Genomic DNA, 15891 nt, shown 5'->3' with positions numbered 1-15891 from the left:
GATGCGAGTGATGCATTCCCACGCTGAGAACGTGGTAGCATGCAGCTGGTATTGTCACCGTAGACAGCGACGACGGATCCTATGGCAAGTGTGAGAGAAAGGGCGACACGGAACTTTGACTTCGTTTCGGGACTCACAACGACGCAGGTGGACGCTCTTTTCCAGAGGCCGAGGGGGGGGGGGGGGAGGGGCTGGTACATCTCCCCTCCCTCGTTCGTTCGTGATCGTGCGGAATTCAACTGCATTCCACTGGTGCAGAGTACACGTCTGAGAAATGCAGCACCGGCATTCAGAGGAAGCAGCTCTGCAAACTCAGGGTTTCAAGTCATAAGCCGACAATGTGGTACGTACAGACATGTCTTGGGAGATCTCAAAAACAACGTAGTAACTGAAAAAATGCGTTGAATCATCATCGGATATGCTCTGATCTGGTGCTTTACCACATTGTGCTCTACCCATTGTGACGTGCAAAGTAGCAGAAAGATAGCAAAATTATCCGTATTTATTACATCGCATTGCCGGCCGGGCTCCCCCACAAAAAGTCCTTATTGCTGGAAGCGCATCGGGTGAAAAATGCCAGTCAGGCCTCGCACCGAGAGGAGATATTTTTCGGACTTCTGATAATTGCAACAGTGTAAATCAGCGTCAATCTGGCTGGCGCGCATACCATATCAGTGCTTTGAAAAGGATTCTCCCGAATGCGTCACTGATTAAACTGATATGACATGGCAAAAATGACACGTTTAGGACGAGCTGTGTGAGCTACTCCGACTGCCGATAACATTGCAAGTCACAAGTGGCGCAGTGGACGTTGTTGTCTTCAAATTCCGTCATGCGAAGAAAGCAGCATGCCAGCATTGCCAGGCGTGGTTCTCGGCATGAAAATGACAGGCTGACAACCAAAGCCGCCTCCAAGCGTATGTGCGTCAAAATCTGATTCATTTCATCGCCAAAGCAGTACAACCCAGCTCATACAAGAGTGCATTTGTATTGTCTCCCGTAAATATGTGTCGACATGGACGAATGAAATAAATAGGTGGTCGTTACATGGCGACGAACAGCATGGCACTTGAATGCACCAACACTGGAAATACAATGAGCGGCGTGATAACATGCCTGAAAACAACACAGAACGACATTGAGAACGTCATCTCCGGACATAGCTGCCAGTCTACACCATTCACCACTAACACAAAAATGTGAAGATAAAAAATAAGACATTCATGCCACTGCAATGACGTTTTGACTTCTAGGGATATCGGAACTGCGCATTCAGTACATGCTTCACCATAAATATTAAGCTTCAACTTGACACTGGCGGCTGATAAATTTGACGGCAGCTGAACACATGAATCTTTTTGCCTGGAGTTAAAGCCGAACAGCAGTAAAGACGCACATTCGCTGTGCTGGGCGAATATTTCTGTGCCAAAAGTTTTTAAGTTTTCACAACAGTCGGTCGGTGTGATGTGGAAATCCTGACGTGGTGCGAATAAGTAAATACATCCTAATCATGGTGGTCATAACAGCAATGAAATATCACAGTCAGATGAATGGCTGACAAATAACATATCGCCTGTCCAAAACACCGTCTCACACACCGCTGTCAGCAGAGCACATGGGTACAAGTCTGCCTTGAAACTGGCAACACATGAGCACTGATGGATCTGCGGAGCCCCCGCAACTGGAGATCTGTACTGCCCACCCTCGGCTTCTGCTGCCCTCTCTGATGCAGTTTCCGCTCACTCCTCTGAACGCTGAGCGTCGAAGGCGACCCTCACTGCACCGGAGAGCGGATTGGGAGCCGTTCCCACAGAGTTCCTCACCACCCTGAGACCACGGTGTATCACGTGACCGTCTCGCCGGCGTCGGCAGATGGCGCCGAACAACAGCAGCACAGAATCAGGTGCTGTCAGTGGGCCGCTTAAGCCAAGACAGCTCCGGGAGGCAATAAATAAGTCCGCAGCGAATTGGCGAGTGGAGGAACTTGACGTTTCTTCTTTGGTTCAGTGCAGCATGACACTCAGTCGTTTTTACGTGGCGACGTACGGTTGGAGCAGGCCTTTTTGTGTTCTGCAGTTGATCACTTTCTCCACTTCTCTCTGAAGGGCATGAGAGGACACCGTGAGGAACTGCATTACACTCATTGTGAGCCATCCATTCTTTAACCAATGAAAACCATACTTAGTCCTGCCATGCCAGTCACTCTGCAATGAAGCTGCATGAGCTAGCTGATCCGTCAAGATCCTTCAACATACTTCTCAGGCAAGAGCCCCAGCATGTCCGTTGCCTTACCCACAAAACAGGCACAAAGCGCTACCACCCACCCCCTGTTTATCTCGCGAACTTCTCGCCACGTGCCCCGCTTCAAAGCTGTCGCTGGGTGATGTGACCACTCACCATGACCAGGTCGTAGATGAGGCCGAGCGCCTCGGCGTCGGGCCGGCACGTGTCCTCTGCCTGCTGGCCGGCGCTGGTGAGCAGGTCAAGCAACGACGGTTGGCGAGGCGCCTGCGCCGCCGGCAGCGCAGGCCGGCGCAGCTGGGCGCTGACGTCGCGCTTGCCGTGCGTCCAGTCCTCAGAGAACTGCAGCTGCGCCGTGACGGCCGCCGACTGCAGCCAGAGCGCCAGCAGCGCCACCGCCAGAACGTGTGCGACACGGGTCTGCATCTGCCGGGCAGGTGGGCGTTGGTCAGGCGTGGATACAGCACGAACGCTTGCTCACACGTGGACGGCGTGCGGAACCCGTCCGCAGCGGGCAGCGTGGCCAGCCAACACCCTTGCCTGCATGCCCTGGCCGTGTGCTGGAAGCGTATGCGTCGTTGGTGTAAGTTTAACTGCGCACGTTATATTTCCTGGTTTGCAGCATTTGCAGGAAGCGTTTTCACCGGCACTGCCCGCAGTTAGAGGAAGTTTGACATCGAGGTCGTCGCCCGGTCCGCTGTGTCGCCACTGAAGGGCCGCGAAAGCCACCGGCACTGATGGACATGGCTGAAATAGCCGACAAAAGTTCTAAAGTTTGGCCAAGAATTGAGTCAGGCCTGATCGTCAGCGGTACAAGCACCCAGCAGGCAGTTTGTCGCCATCGCGACCTTCGGCCGTTCATTCTGGGATCTGGTGTGGCTGGCAAAACGGATGACTTGAGTAACGACCGGAGGAATTTTCGCCGCTGCGCCACTGGTCAAGACCGTGCTAGCTGACCATGCTCTTCTCAGACTGATCACGCGGCACCTCGAAAGATCCGAGCCTGTGCGTTATAGCACGGGCTCGGTCCACCATGTTTGGAGTAATGGATGCACAAGCAACCTTAACCAATGAGAGTGCTTGGAAACCATCAAGTGGTGTGTCCCTTAGCTTCCTGTTTATGAAGCAGCTAAACGCAGTCGAATTACTGACAACAAAGCAGTAGTTTCAGGTGTTCGGCAAGTTGGCAGTCATTGCAATAAGAATAAACCACATGCTCCTGTCTCTACACATCGTGCATGCATCCAATGATGCATAACCGTAAGCTGAAACAATGCTGAACACGACGCTACGTTTCAATTTTTACGCCTTTGGAAGGTGTTTCTTGGCACCTTGTACTAGAGTCCAAACAAATACAGATCGCGTCTCAAGCGTTCTAAGCCGCTTCGCGATGCGCAGGCTTCGCAAAGCCAGCGGCTCTCCTCGGACCACTCACTTTAGTCTGCTGTGTTTGAAGGCGGTGATCAGCTGCTCTGAAACCGTTCAGGGATCGATGCGATTCCTGTGCCACCTTCACTCTCCTGTCCACGCACAGTTCTGCTGCCCGGAGAGCCGCGCGCCATCATTTGTATCGGCGGCGGCGCGCGCGGGGGGCGGGGCGTCGGTGACGTAGCAGCGCGCCGCCGGCGGCCATGTAAGGCGTCGGCAGCGACAGGTGAGCGGCCGTGCCGCGTGCCGACCAAGGCCGCACCGGCGCCGCGCCGCCCGCTACATGGAAGCGACGCCGGCGACAAGGCGACGGCCGCTCTCTCAGATAGGCGACGGCCTGACGTTGACTCACCGCAGCCCGCCCACGTCTCCGGCTCGCGGCGCGACGGCGCGGGATTTGGCGCGGCCGCGCTCAGTGCGGCGCGCTGGTGATGGATTCGGCGCGACGGTGCGGAATTTCGCGCTGTCACGCTCGCGGGAGGCGGCGGTGACGGCGATAGCTTCCGCGCTCTTGAGAAGCTATGGCTGACCCGGAACTCGACAGTGCTGGTGAGCGGTGCCGCCGGCATGCCATTGGAGGTCAGGGCGGTGGAAGACTTTCATCTGCCAGTACGGAGGCGGCTCTGAGACGTGGAAACTCCACATGACGCCGGGCGGAGGGTAGCCCTGCCCCTGGTGAATGCATTACATATAAGCCATCCGGTGCTCAACACGGATCACCACACAACGGAGCACCGACACATCTCGCATAGGTCTTAATGTATGCTTAGATGATACGCCATTGAATCCGACAGTGCACGGCTTGCGTGCGATGGAGACGCTTGGAATGCGGTCGCGCGGCATCATGGGATTTAATGATGTCTTAAAACCGATCAGACCATCCCCGTGCGCGGCCGTGACAGAGAAAACGAAGATTGTAGAATATGTAAGCATTGTAACTTGAACATTTTCCTCAGATTGAAAGACCATGACCTTGCGCTTGTCTTCAAAGGCTTACTGGCTGGATGGTGCACCGGCTCCAGGATTTGCTCGGCATCACTAGCAAGGGTGATGCACTTCCGATCATTATGCTAAAACGACACCAGGGTGTGTGCATATATCTATGTAAGGTATGTTTCTGCCATATTATTTTACATGATAAACGTCTGGCGCCCCGTCACTTTACGGGAAGAGGTGACGCATCCAGCTTCTTGTTTTCCCAGTGCCGGAGAACAGACAAGCAGATGCATGCATCACTACGGACTCTTGGAACAACAGGGCGACCTGCAATCATATGGGACACCGGATACTTTAAATGCATTGATGGTCCCGAAACAACTCGACAATCACCCGGACTCCGTTCCCATTGAAAACTTTTTCATTCAGCAACAACGAGAAGTAGTCTTTGTGCATATGAGCAGCACAGTGCTGCTCATAGACACGAATTTCGAAATCTACTTTATGCACATTTATTTTTAGTCTTTGCGGTACGAACTACGCAGTGCACTCCAAAGCAGCGTGCAGATTTCAGCAATTTTCTTGGCACGCCATGTGTAGTCGAGTGCGGGCCACAATCAACGATGCTGCTGCCGTTATGCCTCCCTCCTCCCCCCCCCCCCCCATCCCACCCAGTGGTCACACCCATGCTCCCGATCATTCACTTTACCCTCAGGCATTGTGAATACCCCTGTATTTCTGGGGGACTTAATGATCCACTTTTTCCACACACACACGCATGCACGCACGCACGCACGCACACACATACACACACACACACACACACACACACACACACACACACACACACACACACACACACACACACACACACACACACACACACACACACACACACTATATATATATATATATATATATATATATATATATATATATATATATATATTCACGTACTTGGGCAGTATGCTTTCATTAATGCAGGTTTTGTTAGAGGCAAGGGCGAATGAACAATTTAAGTTGTTTTGTGCATTTGCTCGATTGCTCAAATTAAATCCTTCGGTGTTTCGGTAAGTCATAAATAAACTCGCCTATAGCCATATACATTAGTTCAAGCTAGCAACGTTTCAAGGAGGAAAACATTCGAATATGGAAAAATGTGAGGCATGCTGTACGAGACATAATCATTGGTGAATCGTCAGTTAACAGATTATGCATTCCAACGTCTAGTCAAATTCCCAAACACATACAAGCATACATATATCGCTTTTCCAGCCAGTTTAGCACCATGGAAAGATGAAGACATCGAATCACCCTGCTGTCATTGGGTGACTGAACAGGCCCAAAGTTTTGTATGACTTGAGCATTTTGGTTAAGCCAGACGTTCTTTCTCTGATGAGGATGGCTCCAAGAACTTGTAGACGGTGTTTGTTCGAACATGATTTTAGGATCAGTATGTTTTCGGTCAGGTCAGCGTGTAGGAGTCTTTGGTTGTGGGTTTTGCGCATATCTTGGTCTGACGCTCCCTCCTGCAGGTGCGTAGTCATGCGTCGTGATAGAGCTGTTGTGATCATTCCAATAAAGGTAGAGTTGCGAACCCGGCAGTCTCAGTAAAGGTATCTAAATTCACATGCTATATTGGTGCACTTCAGTTGGTTTCGGTCCGCTGTCCGGCTGTTTTTTCATCATAAGGCTACTAGGTGTTCTGCCCTTGTAATAGATGGTAACTCTCATTTCAGTGTTTTCGACAGTCGGTGTGATGTTTGTCTTGATGATGTTCCGCAAAACTTTTTCATTCATTTTAGATGACGGGGACATTTAATTTAGATAAAAGGTTGATCAGCCGGTTTCCTGTCAAATGGTCTCTGTTTAAGTCGACTCAAGGTGGACTCAATTTCTCCGTCGGTTGCTCTGTTCGAATAGCCATTATTAACGAGCAATTACCTACACCGATCCAGCTCGTGATGCATGGTGGTTCAGCTGGAGCAATACTTTACGGCATGTCGTACAAACAAACGAATGACGGCCGTGCGGTAACGCTCTGGGCATTCGCTGGCCTCGGTGATGTATTAACAAGTATCAGCGGGTTTATGTTGCACTGTTGTGAAGAAAGATCCGCTGCTCACATCCACATCGATGCAAGGAAAAGATTAATGGTTGTCGACACTCAAGTTAGCTGTAAATCGTAATGACGATTGCCGCTGCATGGTGGCCCGCATTTGCTGGAGCTGGGCCTCGCCTCTGACATAAACGAATGTGTCATCGTCATATCTGCAGTCTATGTGCGGTTTAAGGTTAACGTTTTTGAAGACACGGTTCTCCAGCCAGCACATGTACATATTTGCAAACAGACATCCGAGCGGTGACCCCACGGCGACACCGTCTACTTGGCGGCAGAGTCTTCCGTCTTGGCGGCAGAGTCTTCCGTTTGGATAGCGAACAAGTGCCTCTGTTTGCAGCATCGGAACAGTTTTTTCCGAGGATGGATCGTGACAGTTTCAATGGTCGCAAGGTTGAGTGATTGCAGACGCAGTCGAGTATAATTTGAATTGTTCCATCAACAGGCACGTTTGTGAACAGAATGTCCACGCCTAATGAAGCAAGTAAACCAGTAATATTGCAATGCCTGATAAAGTACATGAAGTATGCTGTTGATTTCAGGCTGTATTCTGCTGATGTGTGGAGTTTAATCGTGCCATTTAAAGTCTTTGCCAGCTGTTAGGTGGGCGTTGGGGTTTGAGATATGATTGGTCTCAGGGGTTGTCCGTTTTATGGGTGTTTAGGTTACCGTAGGCATAACTAGGGTTATGTTCACCGTTGACCTTTGTGAAGTGTTGCCCGCCATTGCAGTCGACGTACCCGAAAACATCAATAAACAACCACTAAGGGGTTTGCTGTGGTGATCAGGCCGTTGACATTCGTAGTCAGCCTTTTGGTTGGATCCCTCGTGATGCAACTGTGCCGCCTGGCATATCGCATGTTAGTTATTTTCAGTATCCACACTCACAATCGCAGAAAAAAGCTCAAGGCTTTTACAGATCAACACGTCGCAGAATATCATGACCGCCTGTCCGTATCAACTTTAGTTCTGCGTAATTCATGCATTTTAAATGATCAAATGAACGTTCATCAACGAAAATCAAATGAACGTTCAAACTTGTTATGATATCCAACGCCGTTTGATAGCCAAACATAATTGCATCTGAATGAGTTTTTGGCTGGCATTTAACTGGCATAAACTTGAAGTGCGATCTTCCACTGAAACTCTAATGCCTACATGTAACGCGCTGGCAATATCCTTGCGGTGTTGGCGATGTTTGATAGGTACTGGCGCGAACGCCAGTTTCATTTCGTTCTGAATAAGCTAACGTTTCCGAATCCTCAAAGAACTGACACTACCAGCACAGCTACTGTTTGAGTGCAGCTTGCCATTGGCATTGGGTCTTAAAAACGAACGAACGTTGGAAAAACCCTGCCTAGCTCTTTACCATTTAAGTTACAATATTTCTTTAAAGTTAAAACTGCAAAATCGGCTCTGTGGTGGCAGTGCATACCATATGCGGGTGCGTCATGGCCGTGCTTTTCGCCGCAAAGTGCTGCCATAACGTACTTCGTGTCCTGAAATAAATTGCACGTCAAGCGGCTGGTTACGGTTGCGCGGTGTCAGCTGAGGAAAAATTGTCAAGCTGGATATATATATATATATATACATATATATATATATATATATATATATATATATATATATATATATATATATATATATATACTTCCTGTGTGCCCGTGAGGGCTGATCTTTTACCGTGACTCTCAGCGTTGTATCTTGAGCTCTTGAATAGGGCTTAAACAGGAAAGATGGAGCACCATGCTAAAGAGTAGTCCTTTTTCATTACACGCCACACGTAAAGGGCTGGCGCAAATGAGGGCTGCGGCCTGCGTGGAGTGTGGATGGTCTGCGCTCTACGACGCGGGGTTTCCTTCACCGCAACCCGGGATCTTGTACAAGCTATTTACAGCATGAGTTCAATGCTAAGCATCCGACCCTTAAGATTATCACTGAAGTGACATATCCACCTGAATAACGAATAACAACACAGTATTTCATATCGATGGACCCGTTCGCAGCATTGCATGAGCCCGATATTTTGTTCTTGTGGTTTCTGATTCGCGAAAATTTCAGTTGGAAAAATAGGATTGACAAGGAACAGGATATCGCCGGATTTTAGAACAAGCAGTCAAATCCTTTGCATGGCTGTTAAGTAGCGGTGGGGGATAGCCCAAAGTTGATAATACCCACCGAGCCAATGTGTTGCCTTATTGCGTCTGTTCTTCACTAATTGCATATCGCGGGCTGGAAATTTCAATCATCATATACAGCTAATAACATTGGCTTTGTTCGGAGGTTTTAGTTGCACCGCCTGCATCAAATTACCAGGCTCTATAATACTTTGTGTCCTTGTCAGGGATTAATCCCCGTCCGTTACCGCTTTCTTTGTGAGTATGTTTTGTATCGGTATGTTCATCTAACCGAGAAGTGACCTTGTGCTTAATGTAGTCTCGTTCGGTAGGTCGGGAAAATCCTGATGGCCTCCTCACAGCCTTCATCCGGCACGAATTCTGTAAGCGTATTTTCGCCGAACGTCTGCTTCTCGTTGCGTGCCACAGCCAAGGCCGTGCCCAATCCTATGCCGCCGACCGTGCAGCTTTGCCGATAAAATGTCTCAGCGATGTCTCCGGCTTGTCCCGAGAAGGCTGCCTAAGCCCAATGGAACGTGTCAATGTGCATGGCTGGATACAGGATTACACCAAACAACCTTCAACGGAATGCAGTAACATCGCAATAACCGGCCTTCCAACTTGAGCTGTTCGAGGGAGCTTTGTAAGCGTGCCGAGGTGTCAGATTAGAGGGCTGGCGATTGCAGAAGTACTTTCTTCAAAGAGTTTTTCACTGAATTTAGTGCTGCCTTTGTGACGATATCCGATGCATTAAACGATGCGTCCCGTTTCCACTCGCAAATATGAATTTACATGGAGACATCCAGCAATATGAATACCTTTGGGGTGAAGGGGGGGGGGGATAGAAGCCAAGTGATTAGCGTCTTCGGCCCTCATGGGGTCCATGGGGTCCCGGGTTCGAATTCCGGTACTACCACGGCCCCTGAGCGCCATAGTAAAGGGCGCCGCATGACCGATAGCAGTCGATGCGCCCCGAAACCCCAAATCATCATCAGCCACTGTGGCCACTACAGTCACTGTGGATTTATAGAAGTGTGCGCAAAGACGTGTGCGTATTCGTTTTAACTTCAGATGACTTTTGCGAACCGGTGCGTGCGTAAATCACGCACCGTATTCCGACTGCAGCGCTGCTTTGCGGGGCGGCGGGTGTCAGGTGCGGCATGGGCCGGCAAGCCCTGCTCAATGAGGGGGTTTGCTATCGGGAGCAACATTCCACAAAGGACATTGCCGACAATCATTCAGTAAAGAAATTCACACATTAGGTAAACTCATGGCTACCCACATGAAACGGGTAACGGGCTGGGTTAAGTACAGACTTTTGAGAAATTGCTGTTATGACAGTGGTATGACAGTGGTATGACAGTGGTATGACAGTGGTATGACAGTGGTATGACAGTGGTATGACAGTGGTATGACGGTGGTATGACAGTGGTATGACAGTGGTATGACAGTGGTATGGGTAAACCGTTTCCAAACGTGAGGCAGACGTTCCGCTATGCGATGCAGCTGTTTCGCTTCACTTAGTCATAATGATCTCAATCCACCCTGGTTTTACACAAAAAAAAAAACAACTAAACTGTAACCTAGAGCGTAAAGTCCCTCCAAAAAATCTTCTATGACACACTTCATTCCTGGAAAATGCAAACGGGTGGGTAAGGCTGAGCACAAACGTTTAGCATGAGTAGTGTGTGTGTATGGCCCCTGCTCATGGTTATCAGGTGAATTGGGTTAACTAATTCTTTCTCATGAAGGCCTGTGTCTTCCATTCATCCATGGTATCGGTAAACATTCTTGCCATTTGAATATAGCTAGCATAGTTTAGCGTCGTACAATGCCATGCTATGCAGTGGCGATAAGTGGTCCAGACAGTCTACAAGCAGCAGGTTTAGGTTCAATGCAGTACGGCTATAATGTGTAGTCACGTAAAATTCCAGCCAGGCTGCAGCGTCCCAACACCTTTTTAAAGGCGCTGTCTGTCTGTTTGTTCGTTTGTCTGTATACCAGTTTTCACTTCGAGCCGGGCACACTGCACAGACGACTGCGCGCGTTGCAGTGAAATTTGCGCACACGACTGGAGCGACCTTTGTGGCCAGGAGGGCAGTTTCCTACTCAGTTTACGGGGTTCAGTTGTCCCACTTTGAGAAGAAAGCATGTTTAATTCAGGACGAAATACTTGCGTGTTTTGGCCGTAGGTTTAGCAGTTTCTCTGTTGTTTATTTGAGAAACAAGATGTGCAAAGATCGAGCCGTCGAAAGCACTCGTCAGAGGTCGAGCAGCAATGACTTGGAAACGTGCGAACGAATTCAAGTGGAAACGGTCGAATAAACAAGCGTTGCATTAGCGAGAACCTGTCAATTCGCGCAGGTAATGATATTTATGCAACGCCCTGATCATAGGCGCAGCTAAGGGGGGGGGGGACGTCCCTCTCCTACACGCGCTTTTTCAGCACGGAGGTCTCCTGACAGAAAGTTAAGATGAAGGCAGCGTGGTATACTTTTGCTGACCTTCGCCCTGCCCCACCCCACCTAAAAGAAGTCCTCACTGCACTCGTGCTCCTGAAGAAGTGGAAAACGCAAAAGGACTAGGTTCAAATGATTAATGAGTGCTAAGCGGGAAAGAAATGCCAGCAGAAACACCTTTCAAATTGTTAGGACATGGATCAAAGCAAGGTCAATGGAGACGGCGCTACAACTCCAACGGTGTCACCTCCTCACGGAGCGAACCCAGGGGGAAACCTTGAGGAATGCTCCTCATTGTGCACTAAAAGACTTGGCATAGTCATATATACCTATTCTTGAAATGAAGCTGAAAGGAACCAATTCACGTATAAAGATAAAGATAAAGATTGATGAAAGATACGATATAAAGATAAAGATTGATGCAAGCATCAGATATGACGAAATGAACTCAATTATAACTATTAGTGCGCTTGTTTACGGAAAATTTTTTCCAGCTTCTCTATTGAGTGACAATCCTCCTCCATGCGCCATTGTCTGACTGCGTAATAAACATTTGTATTACGTTGAGACACTGCCAAACTAGTCGTGCGAAATTACCGCCAACTTGAAGAACTCAAAACCCGTCAAGAGATGGCAACATGGGCTGGAAGTGTTTGTTCAGCCAAATATTGCTACGTGCTGGTGTTTTGGTCCGTTCCCGTGATTTCTTGCACATTGATCTTCGAGTTTAAGATGTTTACTTGTACTCATGTTCTCAGATATGACACTATTCTCAAGCAAGTCGATTGCAAGTATTGTTTCCGTTGTACCTAGCAAGTGAAGACGCCTGGCCCAACTTTTTATATTATGTGGCACGAAACGTACTTGGTGATTTAATTTTGCGCGGTTTCTTCAACATAGTTTGAATGTTACCTGACGCCCGCTGTATTTGGACATCGCGTTCATGGACGCCAGATTTGAGCATTTGCTTGTTTTGCCTAGAACGCCGGCTGTCCTGTAAGATATCAGGATTTGAATTATATTGCTATGATGTCACGCATGCCTGAATAGCCTTGGAATAATCCGCACAGAATGGGTTGTACACCTTCGCAGCTGTGTAGCCAATAAACAAGAGGATTTTAGATCTAAGAATGGCAGGGCTGTGAAATGTACCGAATGATCTTCAAAATGGCTCTTTCAGCTCAAAACTCAATTCAGATGTGGAACACTCCCTTTAGAGCAAAACAGAAACATGACCATAACGTTGATGTAAGCGAAAGCATAACATATGAAACATAAACACTAGAACAATATGGCATATCCTTAACACGCGTCCGGATGGCCGGTTGGATATCTTTCGCTAGGGTGGAGGCCAATTTGACCCCCTTAATATCTCAAAAACTAAGATAACTGGGAACACTAGATTCACAGGGTGAGTTGAAATGTACGGGAACTCATTTGTGTCAGAATTTGATGACCGTAGATTATAACCTCGGGGTCAAATGCTTCAAACAAGGTCAAACTCTAGATTGGTGTCCCAAGTGCCAAAAAGCCGCTTCATGCAGCCGCCATGACCCTGTATACCTGTCCTAGACAAAAGGCTTGTAGTGTCCAATTCAGGACAATAAAGGTTTATAGTGTCCAATTCAGTTCAGTGACTTCGACCTATATATGGTCAAAATCACCAAATACGTACAAGATCGCTCCCATTTCGCTATTCTGATAAGCGCCAGAGACCACGCTAGGCGGTGTTTTCCTAAAAACGAGATGTTGAACTGGGTCATTTTAGGTCAGCGAGCTGTTCTGACTTTCAAAAAGTCCATGGAACATGTCTTTTGCAGTACCTGTCATCAAGAACTTAGAAATAAGCCTCATAACCTGTCCCATAAACCAGGTCTTCGAGTAAAACAGCAGGTTACTTTTGACCTCGGTGTGACCTTCACGCATGGGTCAAAGTAAATGAAATTGGTTGCAATTCTAACTCCAATTCATTCATTGCCCGAGAAATTACCTCGGGTAGGTATGGCTTCACCTGGCACTCTATTGTTCCATCACCTTGAATGATCCCTTACAAATGCCCTTCGCCGACAGCCATGGCCTGACTTTGACCTGCCTTAGGTCAGCAATCATGCTATGTAAATATACTTCTTAAAACAAAATATTTCTATTAAATTATCTGCAGCTATGCAAAGTTTAGCGCGGCTACGCCACGTCGTTCGGAAATCATTCTGGAAAAAGATTCTCAGGGTCAATTCCCTCCGCCCCTCCCATTCGAGTGGATATTAACACACCATCACGTAACAACCAGCATAATATGCTTAACATATAAGAACATGATATACATGAGCGTAATGCACCCCTGCCTATACCCCTGCTAACAAAAGGACTTGGCATGCAAAGATCACATGTAAGAGCCATGTCAAAACATAAGACAGCGATTCAATGCATGCAGGTGCTTGAGACAGGTGCTGGGAACATGGGGACGGCAGCGGCGGGAGATGGTGTGGACGGAAGAGGAGGGGACGACACAGGGGACTGGCGACCGGGGAGATGGCGGAGGCGGAGTGATAGCAGTTACGGGAAACGGTGACGAGCGGGAGACGGTGAGTGGGAGGGTTGAGTAAGGCATCCGCTCGTTACCCATGCTGACTCCTTTCCCATGCCTGGAGAATCTGGACACCTGGAAGTGGAAAACAACGACAGGTGCCTTGAGCGTAGGAACCGGGTGGGGGGGGGGGGGGGGGGGGGGGGGGGGGGGGGGGGGGGGGGGGAGGAGAGAGAGGGTACGATACCCCCACTTTTGAAAGTGGGGCTGCCAGTAAGGGTAGTGGCATCCGACTTTTCCGGCTATGAGCTCTATTCGACAAATCTTTATTCAAGAAATCTTACCCGGCAAATCTTATGTGACCTGAAGTAGTGAATGTTAATTAATTGGGAGAGAGGAATACACTTCGTGCATTTCATACTGAGGGACATAATGTTACCAATTGTGTGTTAGTCCGACTGAATAGGTAAACCAAACGGTTTTGCAAGGATGGTTTTACTTTTTATATAAAACAGTACTTGTCGCCTGTATTCCTCGTAGAATGACTAGGCAAAACAAAAACGAAATATTTTGATATTTACCTTTATACTGCTACCTTTATACCTTACATGCTACATACCTTTATCGAATATTCGTTTCGACCAAGGCATGCCGCCGAAATATCAACATATCTATTTCTCCTTTCCCCTGGTTATTTTAAGAGGAATAACGCTATATATATATATATATATATATATATATATATAAAGTGTTCTTCGCACACACTCTTAAGAAAAAAAGTTTTGCTTTATCCCAACAGGGTTGCGCCCAGCTTTTACTTATTTTGTAGCTGTGATTCTGTCTACAACAGGACCAGAATCCAACAGCAGTGCGGAGTCCGGTGTACCCAGCCTCAGAGAGCAATGGACAGCGATATTAGCGGCTTTTCAAGAAATGAGGTGTGTAGGACGATGAAGATATCAAAATAAACTGGACACTGCTCTAAAAGTATGAATAAATGAAATCAAGCCATCCTTTTATTTTCTACCTAAATCCTATAAACTGCGCATCGAGATCTTTATCCAATTTGTCTTAATACGGGTGGATCCAAGTGGGTGACGGGCAAAATGTCCAAATGATCTCTTTAAAAGAAAAACATGTGGCCAAAGCTTTGTTTTTGCGCTCAAAGTTGGTACATGTGCATATCCGAATTAAGCCTGTCAGTGCAATTTTACTGTTGCCAATGTTGTCCGCCAACATACTTCCAATTCGCTAGATTCATTTTCCTCAGCGATGGTCAATGATGCTCACTGGTCGACGGATGGTGCGCAATGATAAAATGCAAGTTTACAACTAGCGCGTTGGACCTGTTATCTGTTGCACTGAGCGACCCATCCCCGCGCGTTTTAAGTTTGATGTTATTTTCGACAGCAGTACTCTGGCACTTTGCACTCGGTACCCCACTCGCTGAGGCATCGAGCCAAGCGGGCCTCGTCCATACCCTCACCCTGGAAGGGGCGATGCGACATACTCTGAGATTTGTTGTAAATATCCTCCCGGCAAGTCCTACAATTATGCCAAAATTTTCAGTTCCGTCTGGAACATAACCTTGGTGTGATTAGATATCAGACCGCTTCTTTAGCTTTTCTGGTTTCTGAGAAAAGACGTCGCTTAGACACTTATTTGCCATAAATCTTCCACCGGGATGGCTGGAGTCGCGCATCTGCTTTCTTATAAGTCATAATTCCTTCAGATTGAGTCTGAGCCTTTTGATTAGATGGATTTCTGATGCTGGTGTTTACACTAAGCAGAGGTTGTGTGAGCCCTGACTCCACCATCGGATCGTGAAATTCCGGTTTAATGGCAGCATTTTGCGGCGATTGCTTGATGTGTTGCAACGCCCAACATGGTACGTCGCTGCCCCTGGCCAGGACCATCGGTGCGCCGGCTGATAACGGCCGTAAGCCAGTGTAGTCAGGGACAAGAAGCGCGCGCCTAAAGCGGCTGCAGCCCATTACGCAGTGGTTGGGAGGATCGACATACGGGTGCTGATCAGCTGAGCCAAAGAAAGTTACTCAATGGGTGGCC

General features: G+C 48.1%; 1 protein-coding gene across 1 annotated transcript; it reads right to left on the bottom strand.

Annotated features, from left to right (window-relative positions):
• Positions 1 to 988: 988 nt before the first annotated feature.
• LOC119112386 (uncharacterized) lies at positions 989 to 3761 on the bottom strand. Its single transcript, XM_037236552.1, has 3 exons — positions 3677 to 3761; positions 2398 to 2667; positions 989 to 2099 (listed from the first exon to the last, which is right to left on the bottom strand). Exons 2-3 carry the CDS (start codon positions 2665 to 2667, stop codon positions 2031 to 2033), a joined length of 339 nt encoding a protein of 112 aa, XP_037092447.1. The 5' UTR covers positions 3677 to 3761; the 3' UTR covers positions 989 to 2030.
• Positions 3762 to 15891: the final 12130 nt, after the last annotated feature.

This window comes from Pollicipes pollicipes, unplaced genomic scaffold, assembly GCF_011947565.3.
Source record: "Pollicipes pollicipes isolate AB1234 unplaced genomic scaffold, Ppol_2.1 Scaffold_7261;HRSCAF=8764_pilon_pilon_pilon, whole genome shotgun sequence".
NCBI classification, from domain to species: domain Eukaryota; kingdom Metazoa; phylum Arthropoda; class Thecostraca; order Pollicipedomorpha; family Pollicipedidae; genus Pollicipes; species Pollicipes pollicipes.
Note: the sequence above shows the minus strand (reverse complement) of the source record. Positions and strands in the feature narration are given on the sequence as shown.

Bases quoted from the DNA above. Each gene is read 5' to 3' on its own strand.
- LOC119112386 (XM_037236552.1), bottom strand. From the start codon at position 2,667: ATGCAGACCCGTGTCGCACACGTTCTGGCGGTGGCGCTGCTGGCGCTC. The intron at 2,100-2,397 runs GTGAGTGGTCAC...CATGCCCTTCAG, and splicing joins TCATCTACGACCTGGTCATG to AGAGAAGTGGAGAAAGTGAT.